Here is a 22,099-nt window from a genome sequence, read left to right as displayed (position 1 = left end):
AGAGATAGATGGGAATCCCAGAGATAGCTGGGCATCGCAGAGATAGCTGGGGATCCCAGAGATAGCTGGGCATCCCAGAGATAGCTGGGGGTCCCAGAGATAGATGGGCGTCCCAGTGATAGATGGGGATCCTAGAGATAGACGGGAATCCCAGAGATAGATGGGGATCCCAGTGATAGATGGGGATCCCAGAGATAGCTGGGGATCCCAGAGATAGATGGGGATCCAAGAGATAGCTGGGGATCCCAGAGATAGATGGGGATCCCAGAGATAGATGGGGATCCCACAGATAGATGGGGATCCCAGAGATAGATGGGCATCCTAGAGATAGATGGTGATCCCAGAGATAGATGGGCATCCCAGTGATAGATGGGGATCCTAGAGATAGATGGGGATCCCAGTGATAGATGGGCATCCCAGAGATAGATGGGCATCCTAGAGATAGATGGGGATCCCAGTGATAGATGGGGATCCCCGTGATAGATGGGGATCCCAGTGATAGATGGGGATCCCAGAGATAGATGGGGATCCCAGTGATAGATGGTGATCCCAGAGATAGATGGGGATCCCAGAGATAGATGGGGATCCCAGAGATAGATGGGGATCCTAGAGATAGATGGGGATCCCAGAGATAGATGGGGATCCCAGAGATAGATGGGGATCCCAGAGATAGATGGGGATCCCAGAAATAGATGGGCATCCTAGAGATAGATGGGGATCCCAGAGATAGATGGGCATCCCAGTGATAGATGGGCATCCCAGAGATAGATGGGGATCCCAGTGATAGATAGGGATCCCAGTGATAGATGGGGATCCCAGTGATAGATGGGGATCCCAGAGATAGATAGGCATCCCAGTGATAGATGGGTATCCTAGAGATAGGTGGGGATCCCAGTGATAGATGGTGATCCCAGAGATAGATGGGGATCCCAGTGATAGATGGGGATCCCAGTGATAGATGGGGATCCCAGTGATAGATGGGGATCCCAGAGATAGATGGGGATCCTACAGATAGATGGGGATCCCAGTGATAGATGGGGATCCAACAGATAGATGGGGATCCCAGATATACAATAGATGGGGATCCCAGTGATAGATGGGGATTCCAGTGATAGATGGGGATGCCAGAGATAGATGGGGATCCCAGTGATAGATGGGGATCCCAATGATAGATGGGCATCCCAGTGATAGATGGGCATCCCAGTGATAGATGGGCATCCCGGTGATAGATGGGGATCCTAGAGATAGATGGGGATCCCAGTGATAGATGGGGATCCCATAGAGAGATGGGAATCCCAGAGATAGCTGGGGATCCCAAAGATAGATGGGGATCCCAGAGATAGATGGGGATCCCAGTGATAGATGGGGATCCCAGAGATAGCTGGGTATCCCAGAGATAGATGGGGATCCCAGTGATAGATGGGGATCCCAGAGATAGATGGGGATCCAAGAGATAGCTGGGGATCCCAATGATAGATGGGGATCCCAGAGATAGATGGGAATCCCAGAGATAGCTGGGCATCGCAGAGATAGCTGGGGATCCCAGAGATAGCTGGGCATCCCAGAGATAGCTGGGGGTCCCAGAGATAGATGGGCGTCCCAGTGATAGATGGGGATCCTAGAGATAGACGGGAATCCCAGAGATAGATGGGGATCCCAGTGATAGATGGGGATCCCAGAGATAGCTGGGGATCCCAGAGATAGATGGGGATCCAAGAGATAGCTGGGGATCCCAGAGATAGATGGGGATCCCAGTGATAGATGGGGATCCCAGAGATAGATGGGGATCCAAGAGATAGCTGGGGATCCCAGAGATAGCTGGGGATCCCAGACATAGATGGGAATCCCAGAGATAGCTGGGCATCCCAGAGATAGCTGGGGATCCCAGTGATAGATGGGAATCCCAGAGATAGCTGGGGATCCCAGAGATAGGTGGGGATCCCAGTGATAGATGGGAATCCCAGTATCTATTGTACAATGTGTCCCTGAGCTTACTGGGCTCCATAGCATGTGAAGGTCCCCTGACACTGTACCCCTACCAAGGGTATTGTGCGAGAACCTGAGGAGGACTATATGTCATGGTTGTGGACAGGGTTCCTTCCCTGTCCTTTCGGGGTTAATTGTATGGCCTCCTTTTGGTTTGGGGAGTGCTATATCTGGGGATCCTTGTCAGTGATACATCTGTCTTGGCTGTGTGTCTGACCCCCTGGTGTGCTTGCATACTGTTTTGTCCGTTTGCTTCTTGTGTATGACTCGGCCTGTTTTCTCGTTCTGTGCTTTGCCTTGTGACTCCGTGCTTACTGTCTGTTTCTGGCTCTGACCCTCAGCTTGGTTCTCTAACTTCCCTCCTGTCTGCCCCGTTTGTACTGCACCACTATCTTCGGCTCTCCGACCTTTTTCTACGTCTTGACCTCGCTTACGTCTCACCCGTCTGGCACTTCATCTGCCTCCTCGGCATGTTCAGACTACTCTCCGACTTTGCCGATCTCCGCCACTACTCGATGTCTTGCTCCGCCTCCATCCACTCCCCCGGAGGTCACGTGCTTCAGGTCCTGCGCTCCGGCAGGTAAGCTCACCGCAGCGCTCCTTACTCTCTCTCTGTCCCTCTGTTACACAAGCACGGACTCCTGCTGTAAGTCTGCAGCAGGGCTCGTGACATTATGATGGCAGTCTTCTCATCATCTATGGCATGGACCCTGATGAAGTGAATGGTGGTAACAATGGGAGAGAATGGGAGAGGCAACACATTTGCAGCTACTTGATTTTGGTGGTCCCATGTAATCCTCCTCCCCTGTTCCTTCTATTAGATCTAGTCTAGGGACTTGTCTAAACATTTCTGATATCCCTGTGAAATTCAGGTGATCAATGTCCTAGCAGTCTGAAGTTGGGGACCATTGGGGGAGGCGAATCGTTTCTCCAACCTACTGGAATTTCTTTCTTATTGAAAATACTGATTGTGATTTCCATGATGCAGCACTGGACCCAGCCGGACCCCTGTTCGAAGGAGCCAAAAATGACATGAAACTGGATTCATCAGATGCTAAATGTGTAGATGCCATCTACACCGACACTCCCACCTTCACCTCCTTATTGAGTATGTCGTGTTTGTCTATGCGTCAAACCTCCACCTTTAGCTCAACTGTCCACACATCCAACCAAAATACCTCCAATATCTACTTCTAGCTCAACCGTCCACACCTCCAACCTCCACTCCTCGCTCCACCATCCACATCTTTAACCAAAATACCTAAAACTTATACCCCTAGCTCCAGCATCCCTTTTTTTATCAGATACATTTTTATTAACAAAATTCAAATTAACATACAATTAAAATGGACATGTTTACATATTCAAATTACTCCCTTACTCCGCCCTCTCTCCCCTCCCCCCTCATTATATATATGAACAGCAACAGGACAATAATACACATTAATATACATTAAAACCACACTCTATTGGGATCAGCCCCTCTCCATCCACGGTTTCCACAGTGCTTCAAAGGTTTTCCCCTCTTTTCTTTTTTCATAAATACTTTTTTCCATATTAACAATAAGATCAGGCTGTCTATAAAATTCTCACAGCTTCGGCGGTTCTTCATTTATCCAATGTCTGACGAACTAATTTCCGTGTAACATACAACAATCTGACTATTGCCAGTTTATGACAATTGTGCACCCGGATCTCCTCCACGTAGCCCAAAATACACACCACAGGGTCCCGTTCAATTTTACAGCTGTATGTTTTCTCAATTGCTTCCCCCAATTCTAACCAATATGAATTCAGCCTCGGACATTGCCACAGCATGTGTAGGGTCCCGGCCCCTCGGACTGACACCTCAGACCCTCAGAGGTCGGTCTCAGCCCGACTCTATACAGCCTATCTGGAGATCTGTATGCTCTATGGAGCACGTAGATCTGCGAGAGTCTCCCCGACTCTATACAGCCTATCTGGAGTTCTGTATACTCTGTGGAGCACGTATATCTGCGAGAGTCTCCCCGACTCTATACAGCCTATCTGGAGTTCTGTATACTCTGTGGAGCACGTATATCTGCGAGAGTCTCCCCGACTCTATACAGCCTATCTGGAGTTCTGTATACTCTGTGGAGCACGTATACCTGCGAGAGTCTCCCCGGCTCTATACAGCCTATCTGGAGTTCTGTATGCTCTATAGAGCACGTAGATCTGCGGAAGTCTCCCCGGCTCTATACAGCCTATCTGGAGTTCTGTATACTCTGTGGAGCACGTATATCTGCGAGAGTCTCTCCGACTCTATACAGCCTATCTGGAGTTCTGTATACTCTGTGGAGTACGTATATCTGTGAGAGTCTCCCCGGCTCTATACAGCCTGTCTGGAGTTCTGTATACTCTGTGGAGCATGTATATCTGCGAGAGTCTCCCCGGCTCTATACAGCCTGTCTGGAGTTCTGTATACTCTGTGGAGCACGTAGATCTGCGGGAGTCTCCCTGGCTCTATACAGCCTATCTGGGGTTCTGTATGCTCTATGGTGCACGTAGATCTGCGGGAGTCTCCCCGGCTCTATACAGCCTATCTGGAGTTCTGTATACTCTGTGGAGCACGTATATCTGCGAGAGTCTCCCCGGCTCTATACAGCCTATCTGGAGTTCTGTATGCTCTATAGAGCACGTAGATCTGCGGGAGTCTCCCCGGCTCTATACAGCCTATCTGGAGTTCTGTATGCTCTATAGAGCACGTAGATCTGCGGGAGTCTCCCCGGCTCTATACAGCCTATCTGGAGTTCTGTATGCTCTATAGAGCACGTAGATCTGCGGGAGTCTCCCCGGCTCTATACAGCCTATCTGGAGTTCTGTATGCTCTATAGAGCACGTAGATCTGCGGGAGTCTCCCCGGCTCTATACAGCCTATCTGGAGTTCTGTATGCTCTATGGAGCACGTAGATCTGTGAGAGTCTCCCCGACTCTATACAGCCTATCTGGAGTTCTGTATGCTCTATAGAGCACGTAGATCTGCGGGAGTCTCCCCGGCTCTATACAGCCTATCTGGAGTTCTGTATGCTCTATAGAGCACGTAGATCTGCGGGAGTCTCCCCGGCTCTATACAGCCTATCTGGAGTTCTGTATGCTCTATGGAGCACGTAGATCTGTGAGAGTCTCCCCCCCTCACTTACTGATAGCTGGGGGATATGTTCCATGATCTCTTCCCACTTCTCCTCCTCTATCCTTCCCATTTCTCTTTTGCTTTAATCGGTGCCTGATTAAAAAGGTATATAACAAATCTTTGTAAATATCAGAAACCCCCCCTTTTGTTCCCCCCGTCGAGCAGACATAGTCCACCAGAATATCTTTATGATTCTCCATATTAACGGTTTTACTCTGTGTTAGGCTAGTTTCACATTTGTGGTTGAGTCCGCAGCGTATCGTCCGCAACCGCAATTAAAAATACATGCAAATGCATGATAACGCTGCGGTTTTAACCCACATCAGCTTACGCATGACGGAAAAAAGCGCTGCATTTGCATGCATTTTTTGCATGCGTTTGCGCTTTTTATGCACATGCGTTTGATATTTCCAGGAGGGTGTGTCTCAATGGGTGTGTCTAAATCAGTTCCTCAACATGCGCAGTCCGAAGTACGCAAGCGCATTGAACGCATGCATATGCAAAGACATGAGTACGCATATTTTCCAACAGACAGTAATCCGTTTTTTTAACGCACTCATCCGCATGCGCATGCCTGTGCATATTTGAAAGAAACTTGCCACCTCAAAAATTGCAACATGGTGCGTTTGCTGCGCCCAGCCGCACATCACAAAAAGACACGTGTAAGCAAACGCAGGCGAACGCATGCAAACGCAATCACCTGCGTCTACAATGTTAAAGATAGGAAATCAAGACGCATGCGGATGTATGCGTCAGAAACGCTGCGGACACAACCGCAAATGTGAAACCAGCCATATGCAGGCATGCCTCAGCTGTCTATATTGGAACCTACAGACCTCCGATAGCCCATAGATCTCTTGTAGCACCTCAAAGGATGTCAGCCCTTGCACATCTTGTATTTGGGGCATATATTGAATACCCAGTATCTTCCAACTGTTGAATTCCCCCATTTTAATAAATTCCGGTAATAAAAAAACAAACAAACTTCGTTATGCCATATTGGAGAGAGATTTGTCGGGAGCCCCACCCCCCTAGTCTCTTTAATTGCCTCCCATACCTTTTGTAGTAGTGTCACACTAGGACAGGCCGTTCCAAACTTCTTAAAACTACCTGCCTCCAAGCCCTGAACTAATGGATCCCTTCTAGTGATGAGCGAATATACTCGTTACTCGAGATTTCTCAGCACGCTCGGGGGTCCTCAGAGTATTTTTCAGTGCTCGGAGATTTAGTTTTTTTTGCCGCAGCTGAATGATTTACATCTGTTAGCCAGCATAAGTACATGTGGGGGTTCCCTAACAACCAGGCAACCCCCACATGTACTTATGCTGGCTAAAGGTACCTTCACACTAAACGATATCGCTAGCGATCCGTGACGTTGCAGCGTCCTGGCTAGCGATATCGTTTAGTTTGACACGCAGCAGCGATCAGGATCCTGCTGTGATGTCGCTGGTCGTTGAACAAAGTTCAGAACTTTATTTGGTCGTCAGATCGGCGTGTATCGTCGTGTTTGACACCAAAAGCAACGATACCAGCGATGTTTTACACTGGTAACCAGGGTAAACATCGGGTTACTAAGCGCAGGGCCGCACTTAGTAACCCGATGTTTACCCTGGTTACCAGTGTAAAATGTAAAAAAACAAACACTACATACTTACCTTCGCGTCCCCCGGCGTCCGCTTCCTGCACTGACTGAGCGCCGGCCCTAAAGTGAAAGTGAAAGTACAGCACAGCGGTGACGTCACCGCTCTGCTGTTAGGGCCGGCGCTCAGTCAGTGCAGGAAGCAGACGCCGGGGGACGCGAAGGTAAGTATGTAGTGTTTGGTTTTTTTACATTTTACGCTGGTAACCAGGGTAAACATCGGGTTACTAGCAACCAAAAAAAAGACAAAGTGTATGCAGACAAATTTGGGATCACCACACTGAATCCAAGTTCAAACAAATAACATCTTTATTTAGGAAAACATCACACAAAGACATAAAAACATGCTTAAAAACACCCCCTAAAAAATGTGACCTGGGGTAACGGGTCCATACAAGTAGTAAATGAATGTTATAACATAACACAGCCTTAAACAACCAATATATAGATCATAAAAACCATAGTGACCAGCATGTGGGCGTTATATGGTGCTATATAATATAATACCACAAACCAAATGGTACACCCTCAATGTTCTGTGCCCCACAGCAAGAAATCCAAAAATAGGGTGGCACATAATGCACCTAAAGGCATACTGAACACAGCATGGATAACCAAACCCTAAAGTTCAGGTCCCCTGTATGCTCTATCAGCTCACCCTGCCTAGCACCCGGGTGGTAAAAGGGCTCCTAGCAGCGCTGGTTATGTAGATTTATGACAGGCTATGTCATAGTTGTGACCCACGCGTATCGATGCCCGCAGCGTCTTCCTCAAGGTCAGTATAGTTTGTGCAGTCCATTTCCCCAACTGAAATAGCTAAATAATTACTTTTTACACCTACCAGGTGTGAGCAGCACTATGAGCAGTAGAAGACATGGCCCTCTGTTTTCGGCGTCTGCCAGTAACTACTGTGCAGGTGCACCTGCACTCATTAACAATGAGCCTACAATAGGATAATGATAGATCTAACTCCATACAACAAATAGGGCTAAAGGAATTACCGTGCCTCCAATCAGTGGTCTGAGTGGTGGCACCAAACGATAACCACTCGTGTATACATAGTCCATAGACCCGAGTTCGATCCCGCCCATGGTAAAGCTCAAATGAGCTACAAAAGAGAGAGAGGAGGTGACACATTAGGTAGACATGCCGAAATTAAAGACATATGCCATTATATATTCAGGCCTCTAAAAGACACCCGGATATATAAGACCAGGAAATCTGTATGCGCATACATTTTCAGTTTTTTCTTATTGTTATTTCTTGATGGGTGGGGTAAACTTCCCCCATCCAAATCAAGGAAAGACAAAGGACCCAGGATGAGGTCAGATGTGTATCCATGACATAGAGGCGACAGAAATGATAGGGTGGCATAACAAGCTATATCAATGTTGTACGATTGGTGACCAGATAGTATAAACAACGGAGAATCCCTTATTTACAGAGAGTAAGTCTACATGAAATGTAAAAACACCCCACGTAGAACAATGGACTGAGAGAGAAAAAAAGGGAAGAATATACATTGTATATATTTGTACTATTTATACTAGTTTTAATCATAGACAGTCCACAAGAAGTCATATAAGATGTGTACATATATCCGTCCTGCAGGCATCCAACCATCTGCAGATGACCAATATCCACTCCTTTTAACTAGAAGCAGCTTGTTCAGACGTCCCCAAAGCCAGATGCTGTAAATAAAAGGGATCACTAATTCTTTCCCATTGGACCTGTAACAGTAAAATAAAGGAGGTAGGAATGGAAGAAATTGACAAGAACATATACAAAGAAATAATCAAATACATGAATGGAATAAGAGCTTGACCAAGCCGAGTCCATACCCGTTACAGTTTACAATATAGCATATAGGTGAAAACCCTATAGTCTTTTGTAAAAACCTGTATATAGGAGCTCGCCATTCAGACCACCTGGTATCAAGCTCTTCAGCTCGTATATCCACCGAGATTCTCTCCTCAGTAGCTCATCTGATATTTTACCTCCCCTAATGTTTGGGGTGACCCCCTCCAATCCCATCACACGAAGAGTCCTAGAACTGCCATTATGATGTTCCAGAAAGTGAGTGGCTACCGTGGTCATCTGTTTGTTCGGTGGACTTCCTGGACTTGAAAATCATAGTCAAGGAAAACCGGATTAATACCACTCTCTTCCGGAAACAAACTGCCACGAATAGTGTCTTGCACTACTCCAGTTTCCACCCGAGTCACCTACGTAACAGCATCCCAAAGGGACAGTTTCTCCGAGTAAGGAGAAACTGTAGCACACTAACGGACTTCCATGACGAATCGAGACAGCTCACAAATCGTTTCCATGAACGCGGATATCCACGGAGGATTGTTTCAAGGGCTTTCGAAGCTTCACGACAAAAATCAAGGGAAGAAGTTCTCAAAACACAACAAAGAGCCAGCAAAGACCAATTGAGTCTTGTAACAAGATACAATAATCAGTGGGATGATGTGCGTCGATTGATGAAGGCCAATTGGGGGATCTTATTGAGTGACTCGAGATTGAGGACACTTGTCCCCAATGGACCACGAATTGTGGCTAGAAGAGCAAGAAATTTGAAGGATCATCTATCTAGGAGCCATTTTAGGAGATGTACATCCAGAACACACTCAGGTAATGTTCTACTTGGTTCGTATCCATGTGGGGGGTGTTCGGTATGTCCACTTATGGTGGCCGATACTGGTATCTCTGTTCCTTCCCTGCCCTTTCGGGTAAAATCGAGATCCTATTTCAATTGTCGTACACGTAATCTAGTGTATGCCTTGATCTGCGGATGTAACAAAATCTATGTTGGCCAAACGACGCAAGAATTGCGCCGTAGGGTGCAGCAACATGTCTCGAGTATATCCACGGCCAGAAGTGATAGGGATAAAGGCAAACAGATGACCACGGTAGCCACTCACTTTCTGGAACATCATAATGGCAGTTCTAGGACTCTTCGTGTGATGGGATTGGAGGGGGTCACCCCAAACATTAGGGGAGGTAAAATATCAGATGAGCTACTGAGGAGAGAATCTCGGTGGATATACGAGCTGAAGAGCTTGATACCAGGTGGTCTGAATGGCGAGCTCCTATATACAGGTATAAATGGCGAGCTCCTATATACAGGTATATACCTAGGTATATACCTCCTCCTTCTCTCTTTTGTAGCTCATTTGAGCTTTACCATGGGCGGGATCGAACTCGGGTCTATGGACTATGTAATTCCTTTAGCCCTATTTGTTGTATGGAGTTAGATCTATCATTATCCTATTGTAGGCTCATTGTTAATGAGTGCAGGTGCACCTGCACAGTAGTTACTGGCAGACGCCGAAAACAGAGGGCCATGTCTTCTACTGCTCATAGTGCTGCTCACACCTGGTAGATGTAAAAAGTAATTATTTCGCTATTTCAGTTGGGAAAATGGACTGCACAAACTATACTGACCTTGAGGAAGACGCTGCGGGCGTCGATACGCGTGGGTCACAACTATGACATAGCCTGTCATAAATCTACATAACCAGCGCTGCTAGGAGCCCTTTTACCACCCGGGTGCTAGGCAGGGTGAGCTGATAGAGCATACAGGGGACCTGAACTTTAGGGTTTGGTTATCCATGCTGTGTTCAGTATGCCTTTAGGTGCATTATGTGCCACCCTATTTTTGGATTTCTTGCTGTGGGGCACAGAACATTGAGGGTGTAACATTTGGTTTGTGGTATTATATTATATAGCACCATATAACGCCCACATGCTGGTCACTATGGTTTTTATGATCTATATATTGGTTGTTTAAGGCTGTGTTATGTTATAACATTCATTTACTACTTGTATGGACCCATTACCCCAGGTCACATTTTTTAGGGGGTGTTTTTAAGCATGTTTTTATGTCTTTGTGTGATGTTTTCCTAAATAAAGATGTTATTTGTTTGAACTTGGATTCAGTGTGGTGATCCCAAATTTGTCTGCATACACTTTGTCTTTTTTTTTGGTTGCTACTATATGTAGTATGCAGGTGGTGATCCCCCCCCAGTGCTTATTTGATATGCAGATGGTGCCCGCTCACCAAGTGTTGTGAACAATGGGTTACTAAGCGCGGCCCTGCGCTTAGTAACCCGATGTTTACCCTGGTTACCCGGGGACCTCGGCATCGTTGTTGCTATCGCTGCAGCGTCGCTTAATGTGAAGGTACCTTAACAGATACAAAATACTCTGAGGTCACCCGAGCATGCTGGAGATATCTCGAGTAACGAGTATATTCGCTCATCACTAATCCCTTCCCAACAACCGAACCAAAATCCTTTGAACCGAGCCCCGGCCATTCACCTCCCTCCAGCCTCTCATCTGTTGACCCTGTGCTGCCAAAAAATAGATCCAGGGGTTCGGAAGTGCTAGTCCCCCTCCGTCCTTAGGCCTCTGCAGTAATTCCAACCTGATTCTTGGCTGTTTGTTCCCGAAATATAGAATTGATGGTCGAAGCCATCTTTGGGGCAGCCATATGGGGGTATTGTGTAGCACGTAGAGTAATTGGGGCATGAGAATAATTTTAATCAGGTTTATCCTTCCAACCACTGAGAGATATAATCTACACCATGCCCCTATTTTACTTCTAAATCTATCCAGCAATGGGGACAAATTCAGGTCCACATGACTCGAGAGGGGAAGTGACACCTGGATACCCAGATATTTAAACTGTCAGACCACTGCCAGCTTATTACCCTCCCCCATTATCAGGAGATCATCACAACCTCCATCCACCACCAGAATATTAGATTTCTCCCAGTTAATTTCAAGGTGTCACAGGTTCCTTCTCCGGTTCCACACAATCAACAGAGCCAGAGTGAACAATCCCAAGACCTTTATTTAGGCAAAAGTACGAAAGGTCCATATACGATCCACCACACAAAGGATAAAATATCCCAGAACACGAATGCAGTTCAGTTACAGGATAAAAGCCCAACAATCCAGCACAGAGGATAACAGTCCATATTCCCTTCTTTCTCTCTCAGATGTGCTGTGTTCACTTCATAGTTCCAAGCAAGACTGATCTGTAGGGTTGAGCGAAACGGATCGGTCATTTTCATAAATCGGCGACTTTTAGGCAAAGTCGGGTTTCATGAAACCCGAACCGATCCTAGTGTGGGATCAGCCATGCTGTACACAATCAGAGCGCCAAAGTCGCGTTTCATATGACGCTGTCACCGCCGTTTTTCATCCAATGAAGGAGGACGCAGAGTGTGGGCAGCGTGATGACATAGATCTCAGTCCCCACCATCTTAGAGAAGGGCATGGCAGTGATTGGCTTGCTGTCTGCGGCGTCACAGGGGCTTTAAAGGGGCGTGCACGCCGACCGCCATCTTACTTCTGCCGATCTGAGCAAAGGGAGAGTTTGCTGCAGTTAGTCAGAAGCAGGGACAGAGTTAGGGAGGAAATATAAACCCCCAAACCGCTTGTGCTGGAGCAATTTTCACTGTCCCACACCACCTTTTTGTGCAGGGACAGTGGAGGTCGTATTTTAGTGCAGCAGCTGCATAGCTGTGTGCACGGTGCTGTGCAAACCAACTGCTTTTTTAAAAGCAAAATTCCTGTTGCTCCTTTCTGCACAGTTACCTATCTTATTTATTTGTCCACATTTTTGTGTTCAGCAGTCCTTTTTATTGCTGCCATACTTCCTGAGCTCATTGTAGGGAGCTTGTTATTTTATTTTTTTTTTCAAATAATAATTCCAGCCACTTTCTGCCACGTTCATAGTGTTGTGTTATACCACTGGGCCAGAGTTGTGGTTCTGTGTCTCCCCCCCAAAAAAAGGGAGAATAAAATTTGCACACAGTGTATATTCTGCTGTACTGCTAGTGTGTCGTATATATCAGGCAGCCACTTTCTGCCACGTTCATAGTTTACTGTTATACCACTGGGCCAGAGTTGTGGTTCTGTGTCTCCCCCCAAAAAAATGAGAAAGTCTGGTGGAAGAGGCCGTGGGCGGGGGTTGCCAGCTAGTACTGATGGTGGTGGTGGTGCATCTGGTGGTAGTGGCAAAAGCACAGTAGCACCTAAGGCTGGAGGTGTTGAGCCTGTGTCATCGTCTGGCTACACAAGGCCTCGAAGGCTCCCTTACCTGGGAGTAGGAAAACAGCTTTTAAAGCCGGAGCAGCAGGAAAAAGTTTTGGCTTTCCTTGCTGACTCAGCCTCTAGATCTTTCGCCTCCTCTTCCCAAAGTTCAAAATGTCACAGCAGCCAGTCGTCAGTGGATGCTACCGGTCAGGAACAAGACGTTTCCTTGTGTCCTTCTCCCAAACCAAAAGTGAAGGATGCGTCAGGCGACACAACAGGTTACTCCATGGAGCTCTTTACACATACTGTGCCTGGGTTAGAAAGGGAAATTGTACCCTGCCCATTACTAGAAGAATCGGACATGGAGTGCACTGATGCACAGCCACAGCTAGATTATGATGCTGTTCCATTGAGTCAGATCACTACATTGCCCTCGCAGTTTGCTGAGCCAGAATCTGACCCTGATGAGACTATGCTGCCCTGTCCCGAACGCTATAGCACCTTACACGGTGACACTGAGGAAGGTGCACATGACATTGAGGAGGAGGAGGTGATAGATGACCCAGTTGTTGACTCAGATTGGCAGCCATTGGGGGAAGAGGGTGGCGCTGCCAGTAGCTCAGAAGCGGAGGAGGGTTATCCACAGCAGCACCAATCTACATCGCAACAGCTGTCATCTGGCAGGCCCGTATCAGGCAAAAAACGTTTGACAAAACCAGTTTTAGGACAGCGTGGCCATCCTGTGAAAGTTGCACAGCGTGCAATGCCTGAAAAGGAATTCCATAGTAGGAAGAGTGCAGTGTGGCATTTTTTTGACCAAGATCCCAATGATCAGTCAAAAGTGATCTGAAAAAAATGCTCAAAGACCTTTAGCAGAGGGAAGATTCTTAACAATTTAAATACAACGTGCATGCGTAGACATTTAAACAGCATGCACTTGCAAGCCTGTACTAACTACCTAACGTCCCGTACCGTTGGTGCACCAGGTCTGAATGAAGGTAGTCAGCACCGCAACATTGCTTCCCTCACTGTAAGCCCACCGGTTAGGACACCAGCAGCAAATGTGGAGGGATCGTCGCTAGGCCAAAGCAGTCAGGGAGTCAGAAGGTTATTGGTAGGAAGCACTGTATGTAGGCCAACATCACCAACTCACTCTCAATCTGCCATGTCCACAACCACCACCACCTCTAGTTCCACCATAGGCAGCTCTCCAGTCCAGCTCACCCTAGAAGAGACTCTTGTTAGGAAACAAAAGTACTCATCCTGTCATCCGCTTACACAGGGTTTGAACGCCCACATTGCCAGACTTATCTCGTTAGAGATGATGCCCTACTGGTTGGTTGAAAGCGAAGCTTTCAAAGCCCTGATGGCCTACGCAGTACCACGCTATGACCTACCCAGTCTCCACTTCTTTGCGAGAAAAGCCATCCCAGCCCTCCACCAGCATGTCAAAGACCGCATTGTCCATGCACTGAGGCAGTCTGTCAGTGGGAAGGTGCACCTCACAACAGATGCATGGACCAGTAGGCATGGCCAGGGACGTTATGTGTCCATCACGGCGCACTGGGTTAATGTCGTGGATGCAGGGTCCACAGGGGACAGCAATAGTGGGACAGTTCTGCCTAGCCCACGATCTAGGAAACAGTTGGCTGTAGACGTTCGCTGTTGTGAATTCCATTTCTCGGACTCCCTCCTGTGGTCATGAATGGTACTTTGGTTAGTTCTGCTCTTGGACTCCCTCTGGTGGTTTTGAGCTGAACTGCTGGTCTCTGAGGTTTGCTTTCTCAGCTGCCCTCGTTTATTGTTATCCTGGCTTCCCTATTTAACTCTACTCAGATCGTTACTTCATGCCAGCTGTCAATGTTTCAGTATTGGTTCAGATCTCTCTTGGACTTCTCTGAGGACCTGTCTACTCCAGCAGAAGCTAAGTCCCTGCTAGTTCATTTGTTGTTACTGCTGCCTGAATATATTTCTTAGTACTGCTAATTCTAGTCCAGCTTGCTATCATGATAGTTCCTTGCTAGCTGGAAGCTCTTGGGGTGCAGTGTTGCACCTCCACACCGTGAGTCGGTGTGGGGGTCTTTTTGCATACTCTGCGTGGTTTTTGTAGTTTTTTGTGCTGACCGCATAGTTTCCTTTTCTATCCTCTGACTATTTAGTGAAGTCTGGCCTCCTTTGCTAAAACCTGTTTCATTCCTGTGTTTGTGACTCTCCTCTTAACTCACAGTCAATATTTGTGGGGGGCTGCCTTTACCTTTGGGAAAATTCTCTGAGGCAAGGTTAGGCTTCTATTTCTATCTTTAGGGGTAGTTAGCTCTTAGGCTGTGAAGAGGCGTCTAGGGAGAGTTAGGTACGCTCCACGGCTATTTCTAGTGTGTGTGATAGGAGTAGGGTTTGCGGTCAGCAGAGTTCCCACTTTCCCAGAGTTTGTTCCGATTTCTAGTTTACTCATCAGGTCATTCCGGGTGCTCCTAACCACCAGGTCCATAACAGTACAGCTGGCCATCAAAGTGTTAATGCATCTCAAAAGAGGGATAAGAGAAGTTCTGAACTCATTTTTTTTTCTCTGCAGTGTGTTTTGTTTCTCTTTTCCCCTTAATCTCTGGGTGGTTCAGGACTCAGGTGTAGATATGGATATTCAAGGTCTGTCCTCTTGTGTGGATCAACTCACTGCAAGGGTCCAAAGCATTCAAGATTATGTAGTTCAGAATCCGATGTTAGAGCCTAGAATTCCAATTCCTGATTTGTTTTCTGGGGATAGATCTAAGTTTCTGAATTTCAAAAATAATTGTAGACTGTTTCTTGCTTTGAAACCCCGCTCCTCTGGTGACCCCATTCAGCAAGTAAAAATTATTATTTCTTTGTTACGTGGCGACCCTCAAGACTGGGCATTCTCCCTTGCGCCAGGAGATCATGCATTGCTTAATGTAGATGCGTTTTTTTCTCTTCGCCACGACAGCACCCACTTGAGAGAGGGGATCCGCCCCTAGGAACAGGAAACCCTATGGAGAGATAAAAGGGGCGGTCCCCCTCGCTCCCACAGTTGGTTTCCTGTTCCTACGGGAGACCCTTGGAGAGAAGAGGATGCCCAGCCTGGATGCCGCTTGCGCAGTTTACCTTTATGGGACGGCAAGGGCTCCAGAAGCTGGAAGCAGCGTCGGGGGTCCTATGGCAGCTTCCCCCCCTCTGCTGGCAGGTACTGTGAGGCCAGGTCCGGGGAGTCGCCTGGCTCATGGAGATCCACCCAGCAGACCTGCAAGGACCAAATCGCTGGGGTAAGGAGATCCTGCGGCGCCATCCCTCATGGTGCGCAGGCAGCGTGGGTCCGGTATACTATCCCCCGGAAGCAGATCGCAACTTCCGGGGTGAAACAGGAGGAGGACGGCGCCTGCGCTGATGCTGGTGGGAGCGCAGGCGCATACTGAATAGCCGCGACCCGGATGTAGCGGTCACTTCCGGGTGCGGCAGGAAGAAGATGGCGGCCCCCATTAGAAAAGGACGCCGGCACTGATCCTCCGGCGTCCATCATGGCATCTCCACAGGACCCGGCGATGGCTTCATCCGAAGTCACCGCTATTGCGCCTAGTAGCCGAACAAGCAGCAGTCGCAGATCATCTTCTTCCAAAAGCGCCAGAGATAAGAAATCAGGCCGGTCGGTTCCATCTGTGCCTCCGTCTCCTCCTCATCAGCCGGTATTGTAACAACAACCTCACTGGGTGAGTGTGTGTGTGTACCCTCTTAGGCTGATTACACTCCCCCTCTTTGTCTATATTCCTTAGGCAAAAAGAACGGGGAAAACCAAACACATACAATGTGCTTTATGCTCTCAGCCGCTCCCCGATAATTATTTAAAGAAGCTGTGCCAGTCTTGCATCGAATCCACCTTACGTGAGGAGTCTTCAGTAAGGTCGGAAGATATAAGGAGTATGATTAGGGAAGAATTACAGGCCTTCCGAAGCTCGGAAAAAATTCCCGAGGGTAGAAAAAAATATAATTCCCCCAGGTCTGAGCAGTCCTCTGAGACTGAAGATAAAGATTCGGATGGTTCCCAAAGGATCATTTCCTCAGATGATGAGCGGGATACATGCTTTCCCACAGACAGTATCGATAATTTAGTAAGATCAGTTTGTAACACCATGGGTATTGAAGACACAAAAATCCCTAAAACACCACAGGATGTGATGTTTGCAGGCCTGTCAGAGAGGAAAAAACCTTCTTTCCCTGTAATTCCAGCAATTAAAAATGTAGTAAAAAAGGAGTGGGAAAGCCAGGGACAAAGAGGACTGCCGTCTTCGTCAAAAAGACGCTATCCCTTTAATGACGAAGATTTCTCTATATGGTTAAAAGCCCCGAAGGTAGATGCAGCAGTGGCTTCCACTTCTAAAAAATCTTTGCTACCCGTAGAAGATTCCGGCTCCTTGCAAGACCCGCTGGACCGGAAAGCGGATACCCTCTTAAAAAGAGCATGGGAATCCTGTACTGGAGCCTTCAGGCCGGCTATATCAGCCACATGCACTGCCAGGTCCATGTTGGTCTGGTTAGATGATTTAGAAGAAGGATTAAAGAGCGGCCTTTCCTGAGATAGACTGATCTCTTCCATACCGTTAATTAGAGGAGCTACAGCCTTTTTGGCGGATTCCTCAGCTGATTCCATACGGCTAGCTGCCAAATCGGCAGGTCTGACTAACGCGGCTCGTCGAGCCTTATGGCTAAAGGGGTGGAAAGGAGATCCCCAAACGAAGTCTAAATTATGTGGTCTTCCATGCCAGGGTGAGTACCTATTTGGTACGAAGTTAGACGAAATACTAACTAAAGCGGGTGAGAGGAAGAAGGGGTTCCCCAATAATACTTATCTTCCATCCTACAGGAGAGCGTTCCGTAAACCCACGTTTAATAGAAGAAAGGACTATAAAAACCAAGACCGCTGGGCTAATAAAGACTTTAAGCAGAAAGGAGCGTTTTTCGGAAAACGTCCATTCAAACCTGAGGATAAAACCCGTTAGGACAGATCTACCCGTTGGTGGTAGGTTGTCTTTCTTCACTTCACAATGGCTGACAATGACTTCCAATCCATGGGCAACTAGCCTTATATCTACGGGTCTTAAATTAAGATTTGCCCGAGTCCCTCCGGACTCATTCTTATTGACTTCCTTAAAGTCTCATTCACAACAAGAGGCCTTGGAACAGGAAATAATAAATCTCCTGTCCAAAGGGGTACTAGTGGAAGTCCCTTCTCATCAAAAAGGAAGGGGTTTTTATTCCCCTCTATTTTTGATTCCAAAACCAGACGGATCATTTAGAACAATAATTAACCTGAAAAGACTAAACGTCTTCTTAGAAAACCAAACCTTTAAAATGGAGTCTATACGATCAACTATAAAGCTCCTGTTTCCCCATTGCTTTATGGCAGTACTTGACCTTAAAGATGCGTATTACCATCTACCAATCTTCATTGAACATCAGCAATATCTACGGGTGGCAGTTATAATGGAAGGTCAGATAAGGCATTATCAATATACAGCAATGCCCTTTGGACTGTCGATAGCTCCGAGAGTCTTCACAAAATTAATGTCAGAAGTAATGTCATATTTGAGATTAAAAGACACTCTTGTAATACCATATTTAGATGACCTTCTTATAGTGGGCAACTCTCTTTCCCAATGCCATCAACGAGTACTTGATACAATTTCGTCCCTACAGGAATTGGGGTGGTTAGTAAACTGGGAGAAATCCAGGTTGTCCCCCACAACTCGACAAACATTCCTAGGGCTTATTCTAGATTCTACAAATCAAAGGTGCTTTCTTCCCGACTCTAAACAATTAGCAATTATAAACAAGGTACAATCGGTGATTAATAAACCCCTAATTTCCCTAAGAGAAGGGATGTCCCTTCTTGGTTCCTTTACATCATGTATCCCGGCTGTCCCATGGGCCCAATTCCATAGTAGAAAATTACAATATAAAATTCTACAGGAAGAAGAGAGGTTACAAGGCCAATTGGATAGTCGGTTATCTTTACCATCTGACGTGGTAGATTCTCTTACCTGGTGGTTAGACCAGAGTCATTTTACCAGTGGGGTTCCCTGGGTGGTTAAACCTTCAAAAACACTCTTTACCGATGCCAGTCCTAGTGGTTGGGGAGCACACTTAGGAGATCAAATAGTTCAAGGTCTGTGGTCTCCTAGAGAATCGAATGATTCCTCTAATCAAAAAGAACTGAAGGCTATCTATCATGCCATATGTAAATTTCTTCCGCAGTTACACGGAACGCATACAAGAATCTTTTCAGACAACATGACAGCAGTGGCATACATAAACCACCAAGGGGGAACAAGATCAGAAGCTCTCATGTCTATAGCCGCCGACATTCTATCCATAGCAGAGGAGCACCTCCTATCCTTATCAGCACTGCATGTAAGAGGAGTTGACAATCCAAAAGCGGATTTCCTCAGCCGCCACACTCTCCGCCAAGGAGAGTGGGTTCTCAGCCGTCGTATCTTTTTAATGATAATCAAAAAATGGGGTACTCCCGAGATAGACCTTTTTGCGACGAGACACAACAGACAAGTCAAAAGGTTCGCTTCATTGTTCCGATCCGACAATCCAGATATCTTCGATGCTCTGCAAGTCCCATGGACATTCCAGAAAGCATATGCCTTTCCCCCACTAATACTTCTTCCAACGGTGATCAGGAAGATAAGGGAGGACAGAGCAAACGTGATCTTAATAGCTCCGTTTTGGCCCAAGAGGCCATGGTTCTCCTGGCTGAGAATTATGTCAATTTCAGACCCGTGGATCCTTCCGGAGGATCAGGATCTGCTCTCCCAAGACCCCTTCAACCACCCTCAGGTGAAGGGTCTGCGGTTGACTGCCTGGCATTTGAGAGGCGGCTGCTGAAAATGAGAGGATTTTCTAACAAAGTAATTGACACTCTGCTACTAAGTAGGAAAAAATCTACCACATCCATTTATGTGAGAGTGTGGAAAAAATTCTTAAACCTCTACCCAACAGCACTATCAAACGAGATTCAGATCCCTATGGTCCTAGAATTTCTTCAAAAAGGGCGCGATTTAGGTCTGGCAGTCAGTACCTTAAAAGTACACATTTCTGCGCTTGGTGCTTTATATGGTCATGATATTGCAGGTAACAAGTGGGTAGCCAGGTTTATCGCAGCTTGCCAAAGGTCAGAGACAGTCCAAATTCCCCATGTACCACCTTGGGATGTTAATTTAGTCCTTGAAGCTCTAACAGACCACCCCTTTGAGCCACTACATTCAGCTCACATAAAACATGTTTCCATCAAGACAGCTCTTCTTGTTGCTTTGGTATCAGCTAGAAGAGTAAGCGACATACAGGCATTATCGATAGATCCACCGTTTATGTCTATATTTCCAGACAGAATTGTCCTTAAAACAGACCCTTCCTACTTACCCAAAGTATGCACTAAATTTCATAGATCACAAGAAATTTTTCTTCCCTCCTTCTATGATAACCCTACGAATCAGGAAGAACAAAAATACCACACATTAGATGTGAGGAGAGCCATATTAGCCTATTTAGATAGAACTAGCGCCTGGAGGAAGAGCAGGGCTCTCTTTATTTCCTTCCAGGGCCATAGGAAAGGAGATGGAATCACGAAGGGTACCTTATCTCGGTGGATTCGGGATGCAATATGTCTGGCCTATTCATCCAAAGGGGAGAACCCGCCTGAGACTGTAAAAGCACACTCCACTCGGGCGATAGCATCATCCTGGGCCGAGCGAGCAGAAGTTCCAATAGAACTGATATGTAAGGCCGCAACTTGGGCTTCTCCCACTACATTCTATAATCACTATAGATTGGATTTATCTTCTTCATCTGACCTGTCTTTTGGTAGATCAGTTCTTAACACTGTGATCCCTCCCAAATGACTATCTCTGAAAGTCTCTCAAGTGGGTGCTGTCGTGGCGAAGAGAAAACACTGGATTACTCACCGGTAATGCTCTTTTATAGAGTCACGACAGCACCCCTTTACTTCCCACCCTATTAAGTTATTTTTATAAAAGCACGATTAAGGGTGTTTTTTGGTTCTTGTAGTTAGCCATACTAAGTTAACTAATGATAAAAGCTGATATCAAATTGCCTACTAAATCTGGTGGGCGGTTCCTCGCAATCTCTGTAACCCAACTGTGGGAGCGAGGGGGACCGCCCCTTTTATCTCTCCATAGGGTTTCCTGTTCCTAGGGGCGGATCCCCTCTCTCAAGTGGGTGCTGTCGTGGCTCTATAAAAGAGCATTACCGGTGAGTAATCCGGTGTTTCTGGCGCTTGGATTGCTTTATGACGAACCGAATTCAGTGGATCAGGCAGAGAAAACCTTGCTGGCTTTGTGTCAGGGGCAGGATGAAGCGGAGGTATATTGTCAGAAGTTTAGAAAGTGGTCTGTGGTTACGCAATGGAATGAGTGTGCCCTGGCAGCAATTTTTAGAAAGGGTCTTTCTGAAGCCCTTAAGGATGTTATGGTGGGATTCCCCACGCCTGCTGGTCTGAATGAATCAATGTCCTTGGCCATTCAAATTGATTGGCGTTTGCGCGAGCGCAAAGTTGTGCACCATTTGGCGGTGTCCTCTGAGCAGAGGCCTGAGCTTATGCAATGTGATAGAACTTGGACCAGAATTGAACGGCAAGAACACAGACGTCAGAATCGGCTGTGTTTTTACTGTGGTGACCCTACTCATGCTATTTCTGGTTGTCCTAAGCGCACTAAGCAGTTCGCTAGGTCTGTCACCATTGCTACTGTACAGCCTAAATTTCTTTTGTCTGTTACTTTGATTTGCTCTCTGTCGTCCTACTCGGTTATGGCATTTGTGGATACGGGCGCTGCCCTGAATTTGATGGACTTGGAGTTTGCCAGGCGTTGTGGTTTTTTCCTGGAGCCTTTGCAGTATCCTATTCCATTGAGGGGAATTGATGCTACGCCTTTGGCCAGGAATAAACCTCAGTACTGGACTCAGTTGACCATGTGCATGGCTCCTGCACATCAGGAAGATATTTGCTTTTTGGTGTTGCATAATTTGCATGATGTGGTTGTCTTGGGTTTGCCATGGCTACAGGTTCATAATCCAGTATTGGATTGGAAATCAATGTCCGTGTCTAGTTGGGGTTGTCAAGGGGTACATGGCGATGTTCCGATGATGTCAATTTCTTCATCCACTCCTTCTGATGTCCCTGAGTTTCTGTCGGATTACCGGGATGTATTTGATGAGCCAAATCCAGTATCCTACCCCCTCATAGG

At 46.8% G+C, this 22,099-nt stretch overlaps 2 protein-coding genes across 5 annotated transcripts in view; both read left to right on the top strand.

The window, feature by feature from the left end:
* Window positions 1-22,099, top strand: part of LOC143768313 (pancreatic lipase-related protein 2-like) — a 131,988-nt gene that overhangs the window by 47,373 nt on the left and 62,516 nt on the right. For all 4 annotated transcript variants that reach the window (XM_077257004.1, XM_077257006.1, XM_077257007.1 and 1 more), the window contains one exon: window positions 2,975-3,094. In XM_077257004.1, the coding sequence (XP_077113119.1) occupies window positions 2,975-3,094 (120 nt within the window). The remainder of the gene's footprint in view (window positions 1-2,974; window positions 3,095-22,099) is intronic.
* LOC143766401 (uncharacterized) lies at window positions 15,772-17,407 on the top strand. The gene is made up of 2 exons (XM_077254060.1): window positions 15,772-16,519; window positions 16,607-17,407. The coding sequence occupies exons 1-2, from the start codon at window positions 16,355-16,357 to the stop codon at window positions 17,405-17,407; spliced, it is 966 nt and encodes a 321-aa protein (XP_077110175.1). The 5' UTR covers window positions 15,772-16,354.

The sequence above is a fragment of the Ranitomeya variabilis genome, chromosome 4, assembly GCF_051348905.1.
Source record: "Ranitomeya variabilis isolate aRanVar5 chromosome 4, aRanVar5.hap1, whole genome shotgun sequence".
NCBI lineage: Eukaryota > Metazoa > Chordata > Amphibia > Anura > Dendrobatidae > Ranitomeya > Ranitomeya variabilis.
The sequence above is the reverse complement of the archived record's forward strand: the minus strand, read 5'-3'. Positions and strand labels throughout refer to the sequence as shown.